A 27373-nucleotide genomic window follows, 5' to 3' on the forward strand; every position below is an offset into this window, starting at 1 on the left:
GAGCTCAATAATGCCCACATGAAAAGGTTAACAAAATTCTTTGAATCCATCAACCCCAGGAATAAGTTCCAGTTTCAAAGAAAGATGTGTGTTTGTTGTTTGCACTGGCAACTTGAAATAACAATCTCAAAATGACTCATGTAGTGACCATGCCATTAAGAACTGAAGCATAAACATTGAAAATGAACGAGATTATCGAGTATGGATGAAGGACTCAAAATCCCAGTCATGTGAATCCAAAATAAGAAGTTCAAAATATGCAAGGCAATAGGACAATCAAAGTGTGTGTGTGATGTGATTAACTTAATGTGCTATGTTTTTAGAAATCTATTTCAATCCACATATAAATGCTCATTAGAAACTATAATGACTATAAACTTTTAAAGTTTTTAAAGAAGATATGTCTGCATAGAAATCCAGGTTCCAAATCCACACCAGGACCTTGTGCTTGTAATTTGTGGAAGAAAACTTGCACTCACTTACAATTTAAGTGACACATGTAGTTTGCGCCTTAGACATGCCCATCAAATACATAACATACCATCTGACCATCAACGCCAGAAGGCAGCGTTGATATTCACTAGGTTCATGTCCCAATCAATTAGGGCAGAAATGCACCTGGAGGCATGCTTCTATGAACAGATTTCCAGCTGCACTGGAAAGTGTGCACACCTGTACCACAATATATCCTTGGAGTCAAATCATTCAATCCTAGTAGGAATAAATACACTCTCTCTCAAGCCAGTAGTAACATGCAACACCTTGTTATACATCACTCTATCCGGACCAGGACTTCCGTGTTTTAAAATAGGGTTTCATGTAGTTTGCATTACTACATTTAAAATAGGTACATTGGTACATTCTTCCATTTTGGAGGCAGGGTAAATTACCATTAGAAAGTAATAAACATAATTAGTGAAGGAGAAGTTTTTTTTACTATGAAATCACCTAATATATTTAGGAGATCCACACTGTGCCAAGGCATCAGGATGTATTTAATTATTATTATTTATGATTTATTTATTTATAGACATGCAAAGATAAAACATTTAATTGACAGAGATGCACTATTACTTTTAAAAAGGCACATTTTAAGCATATAATCATAATAAAAACTGCTGACATGCAATCCTGACAATTATAGCCTCCTCCTATATTATAGCACTGCTGCATAACAGAGACGGTTTAATTGGCATTTGCTTTTTCACTTAGATGAACTCAAATCTAAACTAATGCTGTTCCTTCATTGCCATGGCTGCATCTATGAGACCTGATGTAAGGAGTAAGTTCAGCTTCACAGAACTGTTCATATGAGGTCAGAGAGCAAACCCAACATAGTATGTTCCTTTCTGCTAGTGAGCGAGCAGCCAGGAAAAAGAAAGCCTTGCTGTATGCAACCACAATGTAGCAGGAAACGAAAGAGCAAGCCTGCTTTACTGAACGAGGTGAGGATCGTATTTACAAGAAACCTTCAGCACCATTAAAAGCAGATATTTAGGGACTACTGCTAATAGGGAGCCAGAACTTGGGGGAAAGGTTCCTGAGTAGCAACATACACTCCTCTCTGGGTTGTGCTCAGATTAACAACATGCCTCTGCTTCCTCAAAATTGTCATATATTTTTTAATCGGTAGGAAGGTCAGGATATCACAGGTCACTGATTCGAAGGGGAAAGCTGTAGATTTCCCTAGGTATCTGAGAAGCTTCAGTTCTCTCCACATCCCATTCGCAAAGCGGCAAATAACAGCACAATGATGCACAGTTGCTACCACAATTCAGGCCTCAGCAAGATTCACGGATTTTCGGCACCTACCCATATGCCTGCACGCTATTCTGAGTTGTGGGATAGCTTGGTGATTATTTATCTCTTTTCTCCACAATAACTAGTTGCTAATCCCCATTTCTTGCAACAAGGCACTGTGGAGTGGGAAACTCCATAGCTTTTAAGGCAAAGGTCAGAATGTTTGATAGGAGATAGGATTTCGGAAAGTTGTGGCACACGGGACAGAATGTCGCTCAGATATGTAAGTATTGGGAGAAACTCCCTAGGTTTGGAGAATATGAACACCACTATGAAATGACATTGCTTTTTCTGCCTTTCCCCCTTCTTCAGTATTTCTACAGGAGAGAATTGCCAAGGCCCTTAATTGTTTATGCTGTAGCACAGTGGCTCTGTGTGTGCTGGAAATGATGTACAGGAACTTGGCACATGAGAACCTGGAGGGGTGGCTGAATGACCAGTCAGGATGGGCAGACTGGAAGCAAAGCTGCCCTGAACCTGAACCAGCCAGGTGGAGTAAAACTATGATGGTGTTTGCTCAATAGAGGCACCCTGCAGAACTCCTCCCATCCCCCAATATAGCTGGCAAGGAGCCTTATAAACTATCAGTGTGAACGGAAGACCTACTTATTCACCCAGCCTTTTGGTTGAATGCTGCACTTTGCAAACAGGTGTTTTAACTACCTATGTGTTCTTTCCTGCTTTGTTGTTTATTGACAGCTGGACTGTATAACTCTATTGTGTTTTTTTATTGGCACTATATTCCTCTTCAGGATTATTTTGTATGAGATAAGTTGATAAAAGGAAACATAGTTAAGCACACAGGAGCTGAGAATGAAGAGCCATTTTGAGTTCAGGCACAGCATGGATTGTAAATAGAATACAAGGCCAGCCCCCTACATGGCTTCACTGGCAAACCTGGTCATGCCTCAGCAAGATTTTTAATGTTTCTAAATGGCACGGTATCAAAAAGGAAAGATGGTAAGGTTTACATAGTACAGGCCCATACCTTAGCCTGAAACAAATGCCAACTGATGCACACATGTAAATTTTAAACATGAGGTCCTACACCTTTTCTTCTTTTAGAGGAAGAGTAGCAGGGGGAGCCCAGGCAGATTAGCAGGATATAAAAAATAAAATAAAAGTATTACACACAATTTGTTACCTGTACTTGCTGTGTCTTTGAAGAAAACGCAACATTAAATACAAAATATGAAGACGTACATTAAATTCCTCCCGAAACAACTTTCCATCATCAGCTGCTCTTATCCGTATTTCATGTTCCAGATGTTCCACTGGAATAGGAAAATACTTTTTTGGGCCAGAAGGAGACCTTCTGAGAAGCATCTGTTGTTCTGCTGGATAGAATGCCAACATAATATATATTATTACATATGGTATGAATAATGACACTGCAGTTCAAATGTTCATTTAGAATCCCCTGCTCACCAAAAGAAGAAGATGGGTGCTGGCTTTTAAAAAGATAATGTGTAAAAAGAGTCTAGTAATGCTAAGGAAGAATTTAATCTTCAACTCTCAGGTGTGTTCCTAAGATGATGATTTGGGAGGGGGTTGGGGTGGATGAAAGCTTCACCAATAGGAGCTGTGGTGGGTGGGGAGACTGGGAAATTGGGGACAGACAGTGGGTGGAATAGAAACACATCAAACTCAAGCAATGTGTACAATACTGTACTGTGCAAATTTGACTTGAAACACAGCGGGGGGGGGGGGGGATCTCACTACGTTTTTAGCCAGCATGCTCATAATTAACAGTGAATATCAATGGAGTATTTAGCTGAGAGGAGGGATGTACCTTTAATCCTCTTAAAATGCAGAGCAAACCTTTACAATTCCAAAATGGAAACACTTACCATACTTTACACAAGTAAAAATAAATAAATCAAACAGTAAACACTAGGCATAAAAGCATACAAAGGGGAGCTGATGAAAACAAAAGCCTCACAATAACAGCGGGGAAAAGGATGAGACACTGTTGAAAGAGAAGTTTGTCAGTAGAAGCTGCTGGTTTGTTACTTTGTGGTTTTATTTTATAATTTTAATGTACCGTATTGTTCCATCTATAAGACGGAATTTTGGAGGACTCAGATTTAAGAAAATGGGGGAAGATGTATCCGTGTATAAGACACCCCCTAATTTTTGACATTTTAAAGGGGAAAAACCTAGTCTTATATACAGAAAAATATGGTAAATTGTACTTGTTTTAACTATGTTGTATCACCTGACTTCAGATCATTTGGTGCTGGGTGGGCTATAAGTTCTAAGAAGAAAGAAAGGAAAAAAATATCCCATAGCAGGAATATTAGTGCCAAAGCAAAAAAAAAAAGGGGGGGGGGTTCCTTTCTGGGATGGGAGGGACTGAAGGGAAGGGAATCACACATCTGAACAGTTTAGATGCTTCAGTTTAGTAATTCTGAACTCATAGCTGAATGAGCTCAATTTCACAATGAGCTCTTCTGAAGGGAAGCCCCACATCTAGAAACACCCACCAATATTTATTCTGCTGAATCTGACAAGCTGACTATTGTGTCATTCATTTTTAACGCTTTCAATATGTTGTAGTGGTTAGAGCATTGGAGTAGAACCTGGAAGACCAGGGGTCAAATCCCCACTCAGCCATGAAGCTCACTATGTAACCTCGGAGCCAGCCACCATCTCTCTCAGCCTAGCCTACATCACAGGTTTGGGGGAGGATAAATTGGGAAGGGGAGAACAACATATATCACATTGGGCTCACTGGAGGAAAGCAGGACTATGTGTTAAATAAATACGTACACAATAAAAGACATTTAATTCTCCAGACGACTGCCGTATATATTGGTTTTGTAAAAATACGCACAGCATTTGAAAAAATGAGCATTAATACAAGCTGTAATGAAGAAAAGGCATGAAACAATTTAGCTGTGATTCCTGCATGACAGGGGGTTGGACTATATGACCCTTGGGGTCCCTTCCAACAATTCTATGATTCCCCCTCTTTTTGTTTCCTTATTATATGTTTCTGCTATAGGTCTGCTATAACAGCTGGATGGTGTATTCTTGTGTAACACTTACTATGCCTATACAGTGGTACCTCGGTTTAAGAACAGTCCGGTTTAAGAACAATTTGGTTTACAAACTCCGCAAAACCGAAAATAGTGTCTTGGTTTGAGAACTTTACCTCAGTCTAAGAACGGAATCCGAACGGTGGAAGGGCATCAGTGGTGGGAGGCCTCATTAGGGAAAGCGCGCCTCGGTTTAAGAACAGTTTTGATTTAAGAACGACTTCCAGAACGGATTAAGTTCGTAAGCCGAGGTACCACTGTATTTCTATTAATGTATTTGTATTTATTTATACATAAAATCAGGTGCAGCTCAGTGGTCAGTAATGTAAATTGTGAGTCTAGCCAACCAGTTTAAGGATTAAACTCAGCTATAAACCAGCTGCGCCTGGGCAAGCTCATAGCCCCTTGCCCATGAAATGGAAATTTACAATACAGGACTATTGAAAGAATGACGGGTTGAAGCCCGAGTTGCCCTCAGTATGCCTCTGAATGCAAGGCTGCTGGGAATAAAAAATGGGGGACATGCTGTTACATCCAGCTTGTGAACTTCCTATAGGCTTCTGCTTGACCCCCGTGAGCCCAGGATGCTGGACTAGATGGGCGTTTGGCCTGATTCTGAAAGGCTGTTCTTACGACCTTACGACAGAGGGCCTTCTTGGTAGTGGCACCTGCCCTGTGGAATGTGAAGGAAATAAGCAGCTATCTTATCTTTAAAAGACATCTGAAGGCAGCCCTGTTTAGGGAAGCTTTTAATATTTAATGCTGTATTGTTTTTAACACTCGATTGGAAGCTGCCCAGAGTGGCTGGGGAAACTCAGCCAGATGGGCGGGGTATAAATAATAAATTATTATTATTATTATTATTATTATTATTATTATTATTATTATTCACAAGAGAGACTGTAACCTAGTATAAACTCCCACTGGAAGAACGGGGAGGGGGTGAGGTGGGGGGGGAGCAGAGATTTTTGCCAGCTTCAGCTTCTTCCTGCATTCCTCCAAGCAATCTCATGTGTTTCAAAGAGCCTGAAACCTTTGAGAGCAGATTCTCAGTGGGAACTGGCAGTTCCAGGGAAAAGGACAAAATAGTAACTTCCTCCTTCCACTCACAGGAGTGCCCTAGTTCTGCTCACCGAGTTTCTGGATCCAAGCCACTGAGAGTTAAACTACACAAATGTCACATGTGGCTGCCTCTTGCTTTTCATTCACAGGGGAAGGGGTATTATTGGGGACACAGCATACCTGGAGTAAGGCATGTTCCATCCTTCCTTAGCTACAATGGACTATAATCGCATATTTTATTTTATTTTATTTATTTATTTTTAAAAACTAAGCCTTGAAATTTTGTGAGCAAGGGGCACACTACGGGTGTTGGGGTGTTATATCTGGAAAGCAAAATACTTGCTTAACCAACCCGCTATAATTCCAGTTACAAACTGTAGTTTCACACCAAGAGAATGTTTCTCACAGCACAATCACAGCACAGCAACACAGAAGCAAGTCCTGTTAAGTTTGGTAGGACCTTGGTCACATTCACGCCATACACTGAAAACACATGACTTCCCCCAAATAATCTTGGGAGCTGCAGTTTGCTGAGGTCTCTGAAGTTCACATGATTCTTTGGGGAAAGCCAAGTGATTTAAAGGATGTGACCTTACTTCAGGTAAGTGTGTACAGGATTGCAGTCTTAAGTGCCCTGAACACTTGGAATGCAATATCTAATTGATAGGTATTAGCAACATCACACTGGTTTTGATCTAGGGCAGAGATAAAGATGCTTAAGAGCCACTACTTTTAAACAAAAGTATTATTCAATAGCTGCAACTTTCTGCAAGTCCAGTTCATGGCTCTGTTTCAAGGCTTTTTTAAATACATGAAATAAAAACATCCAGTTCACTCAGCTGGGTTGTACAGTGATTTCTGTCTCCTTCACAAATGAATAGGTATGATACACATGTTTTAAAACTACTGTTTCTCACATTCACAAAACATTCTTGTGTAATTATTTCTTTAAAATATTTATATACCCTTCTTCAAACCTAATTTTAGGACAAGGTATACTTAAGATCTCTCGGTTCTATACCTAACATTTATAATATGTAAAAAGTGGCCCAAGTCTAACTAGACTTTAAATATAAATATATTCAATTTCCAGTCTTTGTCTTGGATCCTACACCCTGTTATAGATAGAAACTTGTAAGCAGCATATTACTACAAAAGCGAAAGTTGCTTTAAAAAGTAAAGAAAGTTTTAAAATAAAAACAACAACTAACAGTAACAAACATTTCAGTAACCAAACATTTACATTCAGCATTATATTTACCACTTTAAAAAACCTAAGATTTTCAATATTAAGTAAATCAAATTTATATTTTACCTTGCTCTTCTAAGATTCCATTCGGTATTTTTTTATCACTTGAAGTCACCACTGCTTTTCTGTGTTTCCTGAACCTTAATAATTATAATAAGATAAATTTAGGGGGATAGTGCAGATCTGTTGTGAATAAATAAGTTACCTGTTTACGTATAATACTGCAGCTTGTCTCACAAACCATGTAATTCTGGAAAAACTCTTTCTAATCATCTTCCGTTTGTAAAAGCTTCAGATGGTGGAGAGAAACAGTGTGTGTAACATCCTCCGCTGCCCTCGCTAATGTGGGTGAGTGCAGCCAGCACAGCTGCACGCAACACACTTTCATTTCCTCATTAGATCACATGGAAACAAGACAGAACTAGTTCCAAGCTAAGCGTCTGATGTCTGCTTACCTGAAGAAATAGCCAGCTAAAAGGATCAGAATTATAAACACCAGAATCAGGATCAGCATTGAAGTCAACAGATGTGGCGGTGGACTGTTTTCTTTTGGAGGGCCTAGGAGTTTAAAAAGAGAAGTAAGAAGTGGGGAAACAACGAATTTCTTAATCTCTAACAGATAAAATCGCATACACACAGTTCCTACTTAACAAATTACTTAACACGAATTAGCCACATAGCATTTTGAGCAAGTTATAATCTCTTTTGAAGTTCTTGGCTAGAAATGAGAATCCTGACAGCAACAATTCCCTTGTCACTTCCAAAATAGTTTTGCCATACAGCTATTTGCTTCTTTGTTGTCAGACAACGCCATCAAACCATAAATGGCCTTCATGTACCCTTCTGAGCTTTGTGGAATATTTGACCACCAGGAACAGGTGGATGCCAACTGATTTTCATCCTAAACTTAAAAGGGCAGTAAGTTTTCCCCACTCACAAACCACCACCAGTTCTTACTTCCTCATCAACAATCTCTGCTAACGTGCTACACCATGGGTAGGCCAACTAAGGCCCGGGGCCCGGATCCAGCCCAATAGCCTTCTAAATCCGGCCCCCAGACGGTCCGGGAATCAGCGTGTTTTTACATGAGTAGAATGTGTGCTTTTATTTAAAATGCATCCCTGGGTTGTTTGTGGGGCCTGCCTGGTGTTTTTACATGAGTAGAATGTGTGCTTTTATTTAAAATGCATCTCTGGGTTGTTTGCGGGGCATAGGAATTTGTTTATTATTATTTTTTCAAAATATAGTCCGGCCCCCCACAAGGTCTGAGGGACAGTGGACCGACCCCCTGCTGAAAAAGTTTGCTGACCCCTGTGCTACACTGAATCTGGAACTTTGTGGTACCAGGAATTAAATACATATTTGTGGGAATGTACCATGGAATATGTCAGGGCTTTGCATCTGTTATCTCTTTGACAAGAGCTAGGTGAGAAATGGAAGAGGGAGAAGTTTAAAACAGTCACTTTCCCCCTTTCAGTGTTTCTGTCTTCTCATTGTACTCAAACAGGGACACAAGTTTAAGTAAATTGGGGGTAGAGCCACCCCGAGATGAAAACTGTGGATTTAAACAATGCCACAGGTTTAAGCAAAGCAGGTATGGAGCGAAGCTGAACTTTTTTAAATTAAGAAAACCCAGACAAGTCAGTTTTAACAAGGAAAATAGCAGAGATGGGCACAACTCAAACCCTCTTTTAAATTGCCATTTCCTCACCCCTGCTCACTCTACTCAAACTTTTGCCATGGTTTTAAGCCATCACTTTTTCTTTTCAGTTTTCCTTCCACTGTGCTTTATTCAAACCTCTGCTGTTTAAAACCAAATGCAAATGAAGAAGGGATAATATAAGGTGAAAAAATGTGTGTTGACATTAGGCATATAAAAATACTCGGAGTAATAATCTTAGAAAATACAAACATCATATTTCAGAGGGAGGAAGAAAGAAAAGATGGCCGATGAGATATGAGAGATAAAAAAGTGTATAGTCATAACATTTTTGTTTTTACAATAATACTGAGACGACAGGCATTCCTTATGTAGAAACAAAAGTATTATTGTCTGCTGAATCCTTAGGGCTTTTCAGACACAGAACCACCCTAAATATTTAGTTCCAGAAGCTTTAATTACAGATTTCTTCTATTTATAATGAAATACTTTTTCTATCCAATGCCATCCATTGCAACAAAACTAATAAATACCCATAGGACTAAGCATACTTCATTCTGCCTCATAACCTAGAGGAATCCAAACTAATTATTTTACTTTAATTGATAAGGTTCCCCCCTCTTTTCCCCACCCATTGTTTCCTTCTCACAGCTTCTGAACTTTAAATAGAGCAGCAGATCTCCTTACATGGAACACACGAGATTGTGCATGTGCAACAGACTTTTGCTGAACAACAACTCTCTTGCAAAGCACAACAGCGGTTCACAACATAAAAACACAGAATACATAATAAAAATTAGAACAAACCAATAAAACCCCTCCCCCAAATACGTTTAAAAAGACATAGCAAGTTAATCAGTCAAACGTCTGGTTAAAGGGAAACATTTTTGCCTGGTGCCTAAATATATGTAATGAAGACATCAGACGAACGTCCCTGGGGAAAGCATTCCAGAAACGGGGATCCGTCACTGAAAAGGCCTGCTCTTGTATCATCACCCTCTGGACCTCTCGGGGAGCAGGCACATGAGAAAGGCCTCAGATGATGGTTGTAGGGTCTGTGTTAATTCATATGGGGACAGGTGGTCCTTAATATCAGAACTTGGAGAAGCTTATCATAAGCTTGAGATCATTCATACTACTCTTTAGCAAAAGTGCAGATGACAAAGTTGTGTGCTCTGGATGGGATTTACACACCCTTAAAGAGGCAGGTTGCAGTTTGGGCGTGCTCCTGGAACCATCACTGTATGTACCGTATTTTTCGCCCTATAGGGCACACCTAGGGGTTTTTTTTGGAGGGGAATAAAGAAAAATAATTTATTCCCCCCCCCCAGGCATGGGGCTGGGGTGGGGGAAGCCCAAGCTTCCCCCGACCCCAGCCCCCAGAACAGGCTGCTATCTGCAAGCCTTGGGAGCCCGGCGGGAACTCCCGCGGGCTCCCAAGGCTTGCGGATAGCTTCCTGAAGCCTGCATTCACCCCATAGGACGCACACACATTTCCCCTTCATTTTTGTTTTTTTGTAAATTTTTTATTGGTTTTACAAAAAAATTTTAAACAATACAAACAAATAAAAAGACAAACAAACATGTATAATTTCATAACCTTTTTTTCATATCCCTTACTTCATTTTTGGAGGGGAAAAAGTGCGTCCTATAGGGCGAAAAATACGGTAAATAACAATAATAAAACTAATAATTATTATGGTAGAAATGCCTCATGAAATGAGTGCAATTATGTGGTTACTTTCCATGCCACTGAGACAACACACTGCTGGCATGGAAGAAACTAGGCTGTCGCACCCATTCCACATGGTTCTACTTACAAATGACACTGAATTACTTATGCACTTATGGACCACGGGTGCTACAAGCTGCACACTGCAGGTGAAAACTATTGTATGCATATAAAAGTTTGCAAAACTCCAGGAGATATACTCTTACAGCTCAGGTGTAGTGTGTGTGAACATAAAAGCACACACACAATAAAATACATCTCTTAAGTGAGTGAATTTTCACTACTATGAACTATTATGAATTTTTTACTTTGAAAATATGTGTTTTTGGAATGATGGACATCAGAATCAATGTCTTGTAAGGTCACCCATATTTTCCATAAAATTTATTTTCCTGTGTTCAAATAGCCATCCAGTGAAGCCAAGCAAGAAGGGCAACAGGGACCACCTTACCAACACTGGCAGTGCGACTGTAACATATAATAGGTAGATACTGAAGGTGACTCCTAGCTCTGTACTGAATCCAAACAGTGATACTTCATCATCATCATCACCCTGTGTTATCACAACAACTTTCACTTTGTTATGGATGTTCTTTGCAGAGTGTCATGTGTGTAACAGAACATGCACATCTAATTTTTCAGGCGATGTTGTTGTTTTCTCTTGAAGCTATTACTAAAACTTTGTATGTTCACAATATTTGCTTTCCTGTTTTGAGCTTCATAATTTGAAAAGGGAAAAAATGGAAGGAATGTTCCTGCTTAGGGATCCATCCATCCACCCACCCATCCACCACACCCTTCTCCAGCATACAACTCTGTAAATTGTCAGAGGATCATGGAGGGCATTCTACTCTACACAACCAGTTTTCTGTTTCCTATCTTTCAACATTCTGCAGCTACTAAGAATGCACAGTTCACCCTGGGCTGGTTTGTCTTTTTTAACAGGGGTAGTGTATACTTCTGCAAACCCTGAAAATGATACTGTAATATTTAATGGATCCCTTTTTGGTGTTGGTGGGGTAAAGAGAAGAACATTTTTCATAAAGTATTTGGAACACGTAACTTTTTGTCCTTATGAACTTACAGATGGCATTGAATTAAAACATTTGGGCAGGACCTTCCAGTTATTATCTAGTTGCAGTCTTGTAACATCCCTGAAAAGGTTAGTCAGTACTGTATTATCCATTTACAATGGATGGGAGGACTGAGGCTGAGAGCAGCTTGCCTAAAGCCACCTACTAAGTTCATGGCTGAGAAAAGATTCAAACCAGGAACTTCATGATTTGCAACCTAGTCTCTTAGATACACCACTGGAAATAATATGCACAAGAGCAGAATTTTCAAAAATCCACACTGGGGAAAGCTACTTAGTGATTTTCTGATTTCCATATGCATACAAACTTGTAATACTCTTATGAAAGTGAATTATCTTTGCACTTTAAATGCACAGAAGCATATAAATGCAACCTGAATAATAATAATTTAACAATTCTTATAATAAATATACTCAGCAGTTATACTAAAAGCAAACACAAGCAATGAACTACAGATCTATTTGCTGCAGTCCTTTTCATTGCAACAAATAGTCAACCGCAGCAGTACAGGCCTAAAATAGAGTATGGCAATTTGTTAAACATGTGACACTCGGTGGGCTATGTGGTTTGAAAGGTTTGGAGAGCTGTAGCAACAGTAATTTAGGGTCCACGTTATGAGAAGCTTCAGTTATCGTCTGGATAATCAGATCCAGCCAATCTTTGTAAATAACCTCCCTGTTCAATATGCAAATATTGCCTCTTATTAGATGGCACTCACCCTCTTCCTACTTGAAATGCATTAAATAAAACAGAGGTCCGGCCCCCCGTCTTAAAAAAGATCTTCTCCCTGTATAAAATTTTATAAACAGGAAAAGCTTCAGAAGAAGATGAATGACCAGGAAGGAGCATGGCATCCATTACCCCCTCCCTGAGAGCCTGCACATTCATCCTTAACCATGGTTTGGGCTTGGTGTAATATGCAAACCAGGCCACTGTCAAAGAGCTGTGAGTAAGGGAAAAGATCCTGTGGCCAAGGAATCTGTAAGCCTAGGAATGTCTCTTCTATTTTTTTTTTAAATTTTTTTATTGGTTTTACAATTTTTTTTAAAACAATACAAACATATAAAAAGACATACAAACATGTATAGTTTCGTACCCTTTTTTTCATAAACCTTGTTTCTCGGACTCCCCCATACCTCCCCTTTCTGTATCCCAATGTCCAAAGTTTTTCAGCAAGTTCTAAATAGTTCTGTCAAGCCTCTGTCCTCTTAATCTTTCCTTTAATCTAATCTTATATCGCTGTAACCCTTTCTTTCTCAAAACCTCGACATTCTAACATTCATCCAGTTTATAGTAGTCCTTAAGATAAATTTTAAACTTCTTCCATTCTTCTTCCGCCGTCTCCTTTCCCTGATCGCGGATTCTGCCAGTCATCTCAGCTAATGTCATATAGTCCATCACTTTCATCTGCCATTCTTCCAGGGTGGGTAGATATTGTGTCTTCCAATACTTTGCGATAAGTATTCTTGCTGCTGTTGTAGCATACATAAAGAAAGTTCTATCTTTCTTTGACACCAATTGGCCGACTATGCCCAAGAGAAAGGCCTCTGGTTTCTTAAGGAAAGTACATTTAAGTACCTTTTTCATTTCATTATATATCATTTCCCAGAAAGCCTTAATCTTCGGGCATGTCCACCAAAGGTGATAGAAAGTACCTTCAGTTTCTTTACACTTCCAACACTTATTATCAGGCAAATGGTAAATTTTTGCTAGCTTGACTGGGGTCATGTACCACCTGTAAATCATTTTCATAATATTTTCCTTTAAGGCATTACATGCCGTGAATTTTATACCGGTGTTCCACAACCATTCCCAGTCAGCAAACATAATGTTATGGCCAATGTCCTGTGCCCACTTAATCATAGCCGATTTGACTGTTTCATCTTGTGTATTCCATTTCAGCAGCAAATTGTACATTCTTGACAAATTCTTGGTATTGGGTTCTAACAGTTCAGTCTCTAATTTTGATTTTTCCACCTGGAAGCCAATTTTTCTATCTTGTTTGTAAACCTCCATTATTTGATAATAATGGAGCCAATCTTGTACTTTTGGTTTCAATTTCTCATGACTCTGTAATTTCAATTTATCTCCATCTTGTTCCAAAATTTCCCAATACTTTGGCCATCCGGCCTCCATATTGAGTTTCTTCACTGCCTTAGCCTCCAAAGGTGACAGCCATCTAGGGGTTTTATTTTCCAACAAGTCTTTATATCTTATCCATACATTAAACAACGCTTTTCTGACAATGTGATTCTTAAAGGCCCTATGCACTTTGATTTTATCATACCATAGATATGCATGCCAACCAAATGTATTATTGAAACCTTCTAAATCCAAGATATCTGTGTTCTCGAGGAGCATCCACTCTTTCAGCCAGCAAAACGCTGCTGCTTCATAGTACAGTTTTAAGTCCGGCAGGGCAAACCCCCCTCTTTCTTTTGCATCTGTAAGTACTTTAAATTTTATTCTGGGCTTTTTGCCCTGCCAGACAAATTTCGCAATATCTTTCTGCCACCTCTTGAAACAGTCCATCTTGTCAAGAATCTGCAAAGTTTGAAACAAAAACAACATTCTAGGCAATACATTCATCTTAATCACTGCAATTCGGCCTAACATTGACAATTTCAAATTTGACCATATTTCTAGGTCTTTTTTAATTTCTGACCAACATTTTTCATAGTTGTCCTTATACAAGTTCAAATTTTTAGATGTCAAATAAACCCCTAGGTATTTCACCGTCTTAACCACTGTCAAACCTGTCTCTTCTTGAAATTTCTCCTTCTCCGTATCTGTTAAGTTTTTTTCTAATACTTTAGTTTTTTGTTTGTTCAGTTTAAATCCGGCTACCTGACCAAATTGTTGGATTATCTCCAACAGCCTTTTCGTACTAGTGTCTGGCTCTTGTAGAGTCAATACTAGGTCATCTGCAAAGGCCTTTAACTTGTAATGTTTAACCCCGACCTGTACACCTTTAACCTGCTGGTCATTTCTAATCATATTCAGCAACACCTCCAGAACAGAAATGAAAAGCAATGGGGAAATTGGGCACCTCTGTCGTGTTCCTTTTTCTATCTTAAGTTCCTCCGTTATCACATTATTTACAATCAGCTTAGCTTTTTGTTCAGAATATATCGCACCCATACCATTCTCAAAACCTTGGCCTACCCCCATCCCATGAAGATTCTTTTTCATAAAGCTCCAAGAAATATTGTCAAAGGCTTTCTCCGCGTCCACAAAAATCAACACTGCTTTGGTGTTTATATTCACCTCTAGCCGTTCCAAAATGTCTATTATATTCCTTACATTGTCTGATAAATGCCTCTTTGGGAGAAAGCCTGCTTGGTCCCTATGAATCTTCTCCATCAACACTCTTTTAAATCTTTTCGCCAAAATGTCTGCAAAGATTTTGTAATCCACATTAAGTAATGATATTGGGCGGTAGTTCTTAAGTTGAGTCTTTTCAGTCTCTGTCTTTGGTATGAGTGAAATATACGCTTCTTTCCACGATTCTGGTGCCTTTTTTCCCTCTAAGATCTCGTTGCAGACTTCCTTTAACGGTTGAACCAACCACTCCTTCAAAGATTTGTAATATCTGGAAGTCAGTCCATCTGGCCCTGGAGATTTGCCCAATTGCATGTCCTGAATGGCACCCTCTATCTCTTGTTCTGTTATTCTCTGGTTTAAATCCACCTTGCTTTGATGAGAGATTTTTTGTAATCCATGTTTATTAAGGAATTTATCTATGTCCTCTTCATTTTGTGGTCCTTGAGAATAAAGTTTTTTAAAGTAGCTCAGAAAACAGTTTCTAATCTCATTGGGTTTAGATATGTTCTTTCCATCCACTTCTAGGCTTGTAACTGTATTTAGTTTCTGCCTTTTCTTCAATTGCCATGCCAGAAGTTTGCCACATTTGTCTGCCGATTCGAATGTCTTTTGTTTCATTTGCTTTAACTTCCACTCAATCTCTTGATTCATCAATTCCATATATTGTGTCTGGTATAGCTTAATCTCTCTCAAAATCTCCTGGGACTTTGGTTTTGATCTTAATTTTTTCTCTCCTTCTTTTATCTTTTCCAGGATCTTTTCCTTCTTCTCATTCTGCTTTCTCTTTTTTATTGAGTTTTGTTGAATCAAAAAACCTCGCATCACAGCTTTACTTGCATCCCAGATCACTCTTTTTTCCACATCGGCCTTTAGATTTATTTCAAAATAGTCCTTTAGAGTTTTTTGGGCCTTCATGTGGATCTCCTTGTCTCTAAACAGGGTGTCATTCATCCTCCATCTAAATTGACCAGTTGTTGTAAGTTTCATTTCCATCTTTATGGCGTTATGGTCAGAGCAAGTTTTTGGACAGATTTCTATCTTCTTAATCTTTGGAGCCATCCCACTAGTGATCCAGTTTTGATCAATTCTGGTCCAGGTCATCATTGCTTGAGAAAAGAATGTTCCTTCTCTCTCAAGAGGGTTCCTCGTTCTCCATATATCTATTAAGTCCATGTTCTCGGTCATTTCAAAGAAGGTCTTCGGAAGTCTCCCTTCCTTTGAAATTGTCAGTCTTTGTGCTTTGTCCATATTTGTAGAAACCACACCATTCATGTCTCCCATAATTATCACATTATAATCCAAATAGTCCATCAAAGTTTCATGGAGCTTCTTGAAGAATTCCGCCTTGCCTTCATTTGGTGCATAAACTCCAACTATTAGAAATTTTTCTCCTTGCACTTGTATTTCAACTGCCAAATATCTTCCTTGTTCATCTTTAAACATCATTTTTGGAACCCATTTCTCTTTTACATAAATCACAACTCCTCTTTTCTTAACTTTGTCCGATGAAATGAATTCTTGTCCTAATCTTTTATTTATGAGTAGTTTCCTGTGTGCTCTGGTTACATGGGTTTCTTAGAATCATAGAATCATAGAATCATAGAATCATAGAATCATAGAGTTGGAAGAGACCACAAGGGCCATCGAGTCCAACCCCCTGCCAAGCAGGAAACACCATCAGAGCACTCCTGACATATGGTTGTCAAGCCTCTGCTTAAAGACCTCCAAAGTAGGAGACTCCACCACACTCCTTGGCAGCAAATTCCACTGTCGAACAGCTCTTACTGTCAGGAAGTTCTTCCTAATGTTTAGGTGGAATCTTCTTTCTTGTAGTTTGGATCCATTGCTCCGTGTCCGCTTCTCTGGAGCAGCAGAAAACAACCTTTCTCCCTCCTCTATGTGACATCCTTTTATATATTTGAACATGGCTATCATATCACCCCTTAACCTCCTCTTCTCCAGGCTAAACATGCCCAGCTCCCTTAGCCGTTCCTCATAAGGCATCGTTTCCAGGCCTTTGACCATTTTGGTTGCCCTCCTCTGGACACATTCCAGTTTGTCAGTGTCCTTCTTGAACTGTGGTGCCCAGAACTGGACACAGTACTCCAGGTGAGGTCTGACCAGAGCAGAATACAGTGGCACTATTACTTCCCTTGATCTAGATGCTATACTCCTATTGATGAGGCCCAGAATTGCATTGGCTTTTTTAGCTGCCGCGTCACACTGTTGGCTCATGTCAAGTTTGTGGTCAACCAAGACTCCTAGATCCTTTTCACATGTACTGCTCTCAAGCCAGGTGTCCCCCATCTTGTATTTGTGCCTCTCATTTTTTTTGCCCAAGTGCAATACTTTACATTTCTCCCTGTTAAAATTCATCTTGTTTGTTTTTGCCCAGTTCTCTAATCTGTCAAGGTCGTTTTGAAGTGTGATCCTGTCCTCTGGGGTGTTAGCCACCCCTCCCAGTTTGGTGTCATCTGCAAATTTGATCAGGATGCCCTTGAGTCCATCATCCAAGTCGTTGATAAAGATGTTGAATAAGACCGGGCCCAAGACAGAACCCTGTGGCACCCCACTAGTCACTCTTCTCCAGGATGAAGAGGAACCATTGATGAGCACCCTTTGGGTTCGGTCAGTCAGCCAGTTACAAATCCACTGAGTGGTAGCATAGTCAAGACCACATTTTACCAGCTTCTTTACAAGAATATCATGGGGCACCTTGTCGAATGCCTTGCTGAAATCAAGGTAGGCTACATCCACTGCGTTCCCTTCATCTACCAGGCTTGTAATTCTGTCAAAAAACGAGATCAGGTTAGTCTGACATGACTTATTTTTCAGAAATCCATGCTGACTATTGGTGATCACAGCATTCCTTTCTAGGTGCTCACAGACTGTTTGCTTAATGATCTGCTCCAGAATCTTCCCTGGTATTGATGTCAGACTGACTGGGCGATAATTATTTGGGTCCTCTCTTTTCCCCTTTTTGAAAATAGGGACAACATTTGCCCTCCTCCAGTCTGCCGGGACTTCGCCTGTTCTCCAGGAATTCTCAAAGATGACTGCCAGTGGTTCTGAGATCACATCTGCCAGTTCTTTTAATACTCTTGGATGCAGTTCATCTGGCCCTGGAGACTTGAATACATCTAAACTAGCCAAGTATTCTTGTACTATCTCCTTAGTTATTCTGGGCTGTGTTTCCTTTGCTGAATCATTTGCTCCAAATTCTTCAGGTCGGGCATTGTTTTCTTTATCGGAGAAGACTGAGGCAAAGAAGGCATTGAGGAGTTCAGCCCTTTCTGTGTCCCCTGTTTGCATTTCACCATTTTCTCCTCTGAGTGACCCCACTGTTCTTGTAGACATATCAAATCCAATTGTTCTCTTTTCAAAATATGAAAAACTTGACGTCTCTTCAAAGGCATATTGAGCCCATTACAATTCCAACTAAGGAATTGCAGGGCCATCTTGTTACTTTTCCGTTGTTCCTCCAACTGCTCCCAGTTGTTGCTCTTCCTCTGATGGTGGTGGATTAAGTCCAAACGATAAGTTCAAAATATCTAGTGCTCTCCTTTGTTCTGCGATTGGGTCCACAGTTCCCTTCTGTAGGTCCTCTTGGTTTCTTTCCAGGAACCTCTCTTTGTCTTGTGTTGTCTTTATTTTCACCTTATTTCCCTTGTAGTCAAAGGACAGTCCTTGTGGGAACTCCCACCTGAAAGGAATGATGTTCTTCTTCAGCAGGTAGACCAGATCCTTATAGAAGGTTCTCAACTCCAAGATATATTTAGGGATGTCTTTAAAAATCTGTATAGATGAATTTTCAATTTGCAAGGCCTTTTGGTAGTGTAATTTTAATATTTTATCTCTTTCTTCCTTAGATCTAAGGGTAATCAGGCAATCCCTCGGGGTCTTTCTGTTCAGTCTTCTGCCCAGTCTAAATGCTGTTATTATCTTAAATTCTTCCTCCTCCAAGTCTTCCCAGAAATCAGCAAACTCTTGTGTTAAATACTCCACGAGGTTGTCTCCTTCGCTCTCGGGAATCAATCTCAGTTTCAGATTTCTTTCCTTTCTCTGTAATTCCCACAAAGCCAAAGTTGCATCATGTTCATGAACCTTTTTAGCAATCGGTTCTAAGTTCTCTTGTGTCTCTCCAGCAATAGTTCTAGCTTCCTCTGGAATCTTACGTGTTGCAGAGTTTTCTTGAATCAGCCTGTTTATAGATTCTGTGTTCAAGTCCAGTCTTGCTGTTAGTTCTGTTAATTTCTGTGTATTTTCTGTACTCTGCTTTGTCAAGGTCTCCAAAGATTGATTTATCTTGAGTAACGCTTGTGTCACTGACTCCATGGAGGCAGCTGTCACTTTTTCTTGTCCTTATGTTCCTGTAGGAGTTACGCCTGTAATTGAGCCTCTTTTCTTTTGTTGCTGTTGCTGGTGTTGTTGCTGCTTAGCTTTGGCTCTGGTGGTTATCTCTTCTGCTGGGCCACTCATGTCCCAAGGACGTTCCCACGAAAACAGTCCCCTGATGGAAAATTCCACTGTCCTAGACTGTTACAACCGTTACTTAAGCCCTCTAGGGGGAGCAAAGCAAAATGTCCGAGTACGGAGACAAAGAAGTTAAAGACAAGTATATCAGGAGGCTTGTAAATACATGTTACAGCACTTTTTCCAGTGGATACTATTTCAGCATACTCCAATATACTGTAGTGTCAGGGAACTGCCATCGGAGCATCAGGTGGTGGAGGGGCTCAGGGAGGAAGAAAGAGACTCAACAGCTGAAGCAGGCACCAGCAGGGGGAGGAGTGATTCTCTGAGGGAATGTGAGCAGGAGGGAGGGCTCAGGGACGCTTCCAGCGAAAACAGTGGGGAGGTATCTGAGTCTCACATAGGGAGACCTACACCTCGCCGGAAACTGTCACGCCGTGAGTCCAGGAGACGCGTTTCCGTTAAGGAGCTCCTTTGCTGGAAACGCTTCCGCAGACAGCCACTGTCGGACTCTACTAGTGACTAGAGCAGACATGTCTGAGGAGCTCCGTCACACACTGAGGTTTGTGGGGTCGCACAAACTCTGAGGGAGCACGATTTTACGCACAAGCAGCTAATCAATCCCTAACAGCAGTCCGACAGTCTTTGTACGCTGCCTGTGCAAGAGAAAGCATCATGAGCGAACCAACCGGAACCGGAGGAGCTGGGGTTGGGGCTGGTCCAAGCTTGGAAGATAGATACCGAGCGTTGGAGGTCCAACTGGCGCTGCAGACGGCGAGGCTGGAGGAGAGAAGGGCTCAGGATGCAGACAAGAAGGGGAGAGCCACTCAGTTCCCCAGAAAGGTACCAGGATTGGTGCAGAAGTTTGGGGGGGACCCCAAGGATTACCATGCCTTTAGGACAGAGATGCAATATGCACTTAATGTGCAGTTTGATGAATTCCCTGATGAGGAATCACGAGTTGCTTTCGTGATTGGGCATCTTGAGGGTGGTTTCAGACCGGGGAAAACAATTTACTTCCAGGTTCTGGAGGAAGCTCATGAGCTTACTGCATGTAGAGGTTAATTTCTCAACGGCCCGTCATCCAGAAACCAACGGGCAGGCGGAAAGAGCAAATGGGGTTCTCCAGCAATATTTGAGGTGTTACGTTAATGACAGAGAGAATGATTGGGTGGAGAAGCTGGCGTTGGCAGAATTTGCCTACAACAATGCAGAGAACGTGTCCACGGGGATGAGCCCCTTTTTGGCTAATCACGGGTGCCATCCCAGAGCCTTCCCAGGGGGGGAAGGGGAGAACTGGAGCGTTCCAGCTGCAGAACAGTTCGTTGAAGAAATGGAAGCGATTCATCGCCAGCTCCAACTCAACTTAAACAGGGCTAAGGAGGAATATAAGAGGCAGGCAGACAAAAACAGAAGAGAAGGTGAAAGCATTAGGGTGGGGGACCAGGTGTGGCTGTCAACCCAAGGGTTGCCATTCAAAGGAGGTTGTAAGAAGTTAAGACCCAAAAGGCTGGGTCCGTTTGAAGTCATGCAGCAGGTCAACCCAGTGGCTTTCAGACTCCGGTTACCGAACCACATGAAGCTGCACCCAGTTTTTCACAGGTCGTTGCTGTCACCGTATAGAGGAGACAGTGAAGGGAGGGTCACTAGGGGACCAGCAATGGAGGAGAAGGAACACAGCTACCATGTAGCGGAGATCCTTGATTCCAGGTGGAAGGGAGATCAAGTAGAGTATTTGGTAATGTGGGAAGGGGAACCGGAGTCGGAAAACACCTGGGTTAGGGCAGAGGATGTCAATGACGAAGTTTTAATAGAGACTTTTCATCAGAGGTTCCCACGTAAACCTCAGCCTGTAGCGAGGTTCCGAAGGGAATACTTTGCCACCACCGATGAGGAAGAGGAGTTGGAGGGGTTCCCAGATTCTGAAGAGGAAGAGGATTCAGCGAGCCAGGACGACGATCGATGGAGGGAGTTGTTCGAGACGTCTGAAGATGAGGAAGATTCTTTTCGGGGTTTTAGCCCTTCACCTCCCAGAGGGGAGGTAATGGGAGGGGGTGAGGGGGGCCCTGGAGGGGAGGTGGATGTCAGGGAACTGCCATCGGAGCATCAGGTGGTGGAGGGGCTCAGGGAGGAAGAAAGAGACTCAACAGCTGAAGCAGGCACCAGCAGGGGGAGGAGTGATTCTCTGAGGGAATGTGAGCAGGAGGGAGGGCTCAGGGACGCTTCCAGCGAAAACAGTGGGGAGGTATCTGAGTCTCACATAGGGAGACCTACACCTCGCCGGAAACTGTCACGCCGTGAGTCCAGGAGACGCGTTTCCGTTAAGGAGCTCCTTTGCTGGAAACGCTTCCGCAGACAGCCACTGTCGGACTCTACTAGTGACTAGAGCAGACATGTCTGAGGAGCTCCGTCACACACTGAGGTTTGTGGGGTCGCACAAACTCTGAGGGAGCACGATTTTACGCACAAGCAGCTAATCAATCCCTAACATGTAGCAACAAGGTCTAAAAACTTTGTAGCAAAGGAAACTTCAACCATGTAACTTTCCCAAGAATTTAAAGACAGTTCAGTGCTCTATTGTCTTGTTTGGCAGTCTGTTTCAGGGTATTAAGGCAGCAGAAGATTTTTCCCTTTTAGATAAGTAATGCAGTTCTTATTGTCCCTTTTTCCTTCCCTCTGTCCTGCTTGCTAGAGGGGAGATCTAAGTCCAATGTCAGGTTAAATAGTCAAGGAATGTTTCATACGGATGCAGCTTTAAATTTCCGTTGCTTTAGCTGTCATGCAGTCGGGGGAAGGCAGACTTCCTTAATTTTTACCTTCCCCGTTTTCAGCCAAATTTTCAATTTTAAAAGGTTCCAAATTAGCGTTCAGTCTTACTCACAGGTTTTTCAGTCCCAGATTTACAGGAAGGAATCGGCGCTCTCCGTCAATGGCGACGCGGCTTCACTCTGCAGGCTGGGTAACGACTCTCAGCACCGCGCTCTCCCGATGCCGTTCCAGAGCCTTTAAAAAGGCTCTTTCTGCAGTAAGGGGGGGCGCTTCTGGTGCCCGCCGAGTCTCCTTGTTCACAGGCTTCAGCGCCTGTGATTTTAGGGGTCCCCCGCTTGCCGTAGCGGGTCAGACCCGAACTCGCAGAGCAGTCCTCCTCCGAAGCTCGGAAAGAGGACCGCCATTAACGCTGGCGCCGACCGGAATTAAAAAAAAAATAAAAAAAATAAAAAAAGGAATGTCTCTTCTAAGCATCCTTGCCCTCTAACCCCTAGATTATGGAATATTGCTTTGCATCCGCAACCATGACACCAGTCTCAACCATCACTGCAGACCTTTATGCATGCCTAGCCAACAACAATAATAAATAATAAAAGGGGACAAAGAAAGTCCACGTTCTATAACGCTTCATACATATTGTTGCTTGATATAAAAGAGAAAGGTCTGTTAGCACATGGGCTCTTCTCCACCTGGCCTGGGCAAGACTCAATGTGCATGCATACACCACCTCTGCTAGACAGGCAGCTAAATGCTTAATTTCATAGTAATACAAGCTATGACATTACTGAATGTACAATTCTGGTTTTGAAAGAATGAGCTTTCAAAATGTTTCCACAGACCCTGAAGCAGCTGTCACTGGGATTGTGTTGATAGCCATCTTAGCATTGCTGTGCCATAGGATTTCTGCTTTCAGGCCCTACAGCAAAAATCCTGAGGGTTGTCAAATGAGGAGGGTGGGGTGGGGGGAACTGGCAGAAAGCATGGCAGTTTCCAAGGCATGACTTTGTTGTTTTCCAGGTTCTGCACAGGATGGTTTTAGGTGCTTGATTCTTATTGCTCCAACCAGGGGGTAAATTCCAGCAGGTACTCTCTAACCCAGGATGTGAAATTTTGCAAGAAGGAATATGTTCAAAATCTAGTACATTAAAGCAAATACATTTCCCCACTTCTGAGCAGGCTTTGTGGCAATAAGGTAGCATTCATCAAAGCTGATAACTGCCTGGGTGGATTAGGCTAAGCTCTTCTTTCTAGTTCCTGTTTCAACAACAGAGAGTCATATGCCTCTGGAAGCTGACAAACAAGGCATGAAGGCAAAGCCACCCATTTATGGCATTATGAGGAAAGGGGGAAGTTCTATATTGATGCTCTTATTTTTAGAAACCTCTATTGTATCACCCCACCCCCAGCAATCTTTATTTTCCTCTATGACACCATTATACACGTTTGTGGCCTGTGTGTCTCTTAATACTAACATTTAGTACTGTCTGCTGTTTGCTGTTTTTGCAAATAAGGTAAGGTATTTTTGTTTAACACCCCGCCATCCCACACACAACCGATGTATCGCCAAAAACAACTTACACGTGCCTCACCTTGGCTGCATACACAACAAGCATTTGAAGCACATTTAGACAACGTGACTCCCCCCAAGGAATCTTGGGAAACTGTAGTTCACCATTCACAGAGCTACAGTTCCCAGCACCTTTAGCAAACTACAATTCCCTGGATTCTGTGAGGGAAGTTATGTTCTTTAAATGTATGGTGTATGAGCATTCTCTATTAGAACAACTGCTACACTGTTTATTTAAGCTACTGTAGAACAGGTGACATACCTGCTTCCCCTGGGCATTTATGTGGCTTTTGTCCAAAGTCCCTAGAACAGTCGGCATTCTTGCTGAGCAAAAAAATGCTTCAAGTAACTCATTAAGAATTGCATTCAACAATACTCAGCATGCAAGGATCCCAAAGGGGACATGGAGGTAAAGGAACTTAAGGAGAGAAGAAACAGGAGAAGGAAATGTGCCACATTATTGCTGCTGAGAAGAGAGGTAGGTAAAGGTAAAGGACCCCTGGATGGTTAAGTCCAGTCAAAGGTGACTTTGGGTTGCAGTGCTCATCTTGCTTTTCAGGCCAAGGGAGCCAGGGTTGGTCCACAGACAGCTTTCTAGGGTCATGTGGCCAGCATGACTGAACCACTATTGGCGCACAGAGGTTTGTTATGAGAGCCAGAACACACGGAAACACCATTTACCTTCCCACTGCACCGGTACCTATTTATCTACTCACACTGGTATGCTTTCAAACTGCTAGGCTGGCAGAAGCTGAGACAGAGCAACAGGAGCTCACCCCGTCGCAGGGATTCAAACTGCCAACCTTCCTATTAGCAAGCCCAAGAGGCTTTACCTGCTAAGATAACTGCCTGAGAACACACACACACACACACACACACACACACGGAACGGGAGGGGGGGAGAGAGAGAGAGAATATGTAATATGACTGGGGGCTAAGCAGGCCAAGTTGCTCCTTGCTTTTTCGGGGGGGGGGGACCCTCACCGGTCAAGCACAATTTGCTTCCCTTGCCCCACAGCCACACTCAGCGCTGGTATGTTGAAAAGCAATATATCACGAGGTGAGAACTCCACATCAACTTTCTATTAGCAGGCCACTTCTTCCAGAGGAGAGGATTCTGTGGTGTTGCTGACTTACTTCCATCAGTCCTAGTCAGCATGGTCTGTGGACAGGGATAGTGGGAGCTGCTATTCAGCAATATCTGGGGGGCCACAGGTTCCCCTTCCCATAGCTGTTCTTTCAGTGCTTTCTGGATGTTCCTCCCCTCCCCCCCAATCTTCCTAGGGGATATTTTTTTCAACACTTTGTAAGGATAGTAGCTACAAACTTGTTTGCACGAATAAATTTGAAATACTTTTGCTACCTTCTATTTTTTTCTTATTCAGAGAATATTAAAGTTAGAATCATCATAGAACTGTAGTTGGAAGGGACCACGAAGGCCACTTAGTCCAACCCCCTGCAATGAAGGAATATTTTGCCCAATGTAGAACTTGAACCCACAACCCTCTACTGACTGAGCTATTTAAGTGTACAGTCATACCTCGGGATGAATACGCTTCAGCTTAAATATTTTCGGGTTGCGCTCCGCGGTGACCTGGAAGTAACGGAGTGCCACTCGCACATGTGCAGACGCTCTAAATGACGTCACGCGCATGCACAGAAGCAGCAAAACGCAACCCGCGCAGACGTGCAAACGTGCTGTTGCATCTTACGTTCGCTTCAGGATGCGAATGGTGCTCCAGAATGGATCCCGTTCACATCCAGAGATACCACTGTATGGGGTAACCAGGAAAGGATGCAATCTAGCAAAATCTATCAGTGTCCAAACTCTGCTTAATTTTAATAATAATTTTTTATTTATATCCCACCCTCCCTGGTCAAAGCTGGGTTCAGAGCGGCTAACATCATACAAGTAAGACAATGCATAAAAACAAGCAATCAATAAATTAAGATACATCCCAGAATTAATTCAAACAAATTAAAATTAAAACTGGACAAGTGGCAATCTTCAGGTTAATTTTAGCCATTAATTAATTTTATTTCACAGGGCCTCTGTGGCCAACCTTGTTTAGATTTTACCTAGGGTAACTCATCTGTAACCTGTATCAACTGGGTGGTTCAGGTCTATGCTACTGGCCTAGCCCACATCATCACATTTATTCTTCTCTATCAAGAGAATGCCCCATGTGGAAGCAGCTCCTACACTTTGGTGAAAGAGGATAGACCATGCAAGCAAAGGTAAACTCAACAAATCACCCAACCAGTGGCATTATCATGCTTTAGCATCTTCATCAGTAAACGACAGCGATTTTCCAGTTTGTTTGTTATAATTCTTTCTCATCCTGAAACTACAATCCACTTCCATAGCTATAAACAAGCCAAACTGATCAGAAAGGGAAATGGATGCATTCTTCTGGGAAACTGAACATTATACATTAAGGTCTGATGGCAACTTTGGCAACAGATAACAAAGTTTAAAAACAAAACTAGGGGTATGTTGTTCTGAACTGCCGGCCCAAAGGAGAACTTGTGGGAACGGTTGGGTGCAGGGATACAACAGAAGGATTTCAAAAAACTAGAGTGATCAGTTCTAGTGCTTTATTAAAGAAAGGTGTAGAAAATATAATGAAAATGATGGTATATAACACCAGTAAAACTAGCCAAGTTGTACAAAACAAACAACAAATGTTGGAAATGTAAAGAAAAAGAAGGCACGTTTTACCATATGTGGTGGGAATGTAAAAAAGTAAAAGACTTCTGGGAAATGATTTATAATGAAATTTTTAAAATGTTGAAATATACATTTCTAAAAAACACCAGAAGCTCTTTCACTTGGTATGGTAGGTACAGAAATTCATAAGAATGATAAAAAATTGTTTTTATATGTGACCACTGCAGCAAGAATATTATTAGCCCAACGATGGAAACAAGAGCAAATGTCAACAAAAGAAGAGTGGCAAATGAAATTAATGGACTATGCTGAGCTGGCGAGACTAACAGGAAAAATTCAAAACCAGCAGGACCAGACTTTCCTAAAGGATTGTAAGAAAATTATGTTGTATCTGAAAGACAATTGTAATTACCTAACATCACTTGTAGGGTTACAAGAAGTTTTGTAAGGAGGACTATATAAATTAATGGGAAAGGGACTAAAATTAACTGATGCAAGATTGGACTTATAGCAATAAGCATAGTAATAAAATGCAAAAATAAAAAGAAATTTAGAAAACCATTAGAAGGGGTCGAAGGAAGTCTTAGGCCGTGATAGCCAAAGATTTGTTATATGGTGTTGGAGTTGTTATGTTGGAAAATTTGTGCAAAAATCAATAAAAATTATTTTTTAAAAAAGAAAGAAAGGTGTAGACTTAAGCAATCAGCCTGCTGATCTCCCAGACTTTACAGACGCAGGACTGACAGACACTGCAGCATGGAGATGGCTTGTCTGCGTCCAAGCAACCATTCACACATTCTTTATATACAAAGCAGCATTATGTCACTTTGGCCAGGCCATTGCATCACCTCACATGACCAGTTGATGGCAAATACCCAAATCTTACCAATAGATCCCAAGCCCACAGGTAAGGATAACATCAAAGCAAGCC

General features: G+C 41.5%; 2 protein-coding genes and 1 long non-coding RNA gene across 8 annotated transcripts in view; 1 reads left to right on the plus strand and 2 right to left on the minus strand.

Moving 5' to 3' along the window:
* LOC308577910 overlaps nucleotides 1-27373 on the minus strand; it is a 467797-nt gene that overhangs the window by 332892 nt on the left and 107532 nt on the right. The gene's annotated exons all lie outside the window — the stretch shown is intronic.
* Nucleotides 1-27373, minus strand: part of LOC308577893 (receptor-type tyrosine-protein phosphatase epsilon-like) — a 90463-nt gene that overhangs the window by 20883 nt on the left and 42207 nt on the right. For 2 of the 6 annotated variants that reach the window (XM_081178262.1, XM_081178261.1), the window contains exons 3-5: nucleotides 7608-7710; nucleotides 7219-7292; nucleotides 3004-3134 (exon numbers count right to left, since the gene is read on the minus strand). In XM_081178262.1, coding sequence (XP_081034388.1) covers nucleotides 3004-3134; nucleotides 7219-7292; nucleotides 7608-7710 — 308 coding nt within the window. Of the gene's footprint in view, nucleotides 1-3003; nucleotides 3138-7218; nucleotides 7293-7357; nucleotides 7498-7607; nucleotides 7711-27373 lie in introns of those variants that run through there. The other 4 variants (XM_081178260.1, XM_081178264.1, XM_081178263.1 and 1 more) reach the window with 4 other exon arrangements.
* Nucleotides 1-27373, plus strand: part of LOC308578071 (uncharacterized protein) — a gene marked incomplete at its 3' end in the record, with an annotated part of 98359 nt that overhangs the window by 594 nt on the left and 70392 nt on the right. The gene's annotated exons all lie outside the window — the stretch shown is intronic.

This window comes from Podarcis bocagei (genome assembly GCF_964188305.1).
Source record: "Podarcis bocagei genome assembly, chromosome: W".
In the NCBI taxonomy this organism is placed as follows: Eukaryota; Metazoa; Chordata; class Lepidosauria; order Squamata; family Lacertidae; genus Podarcis; species Podarcis bocagei.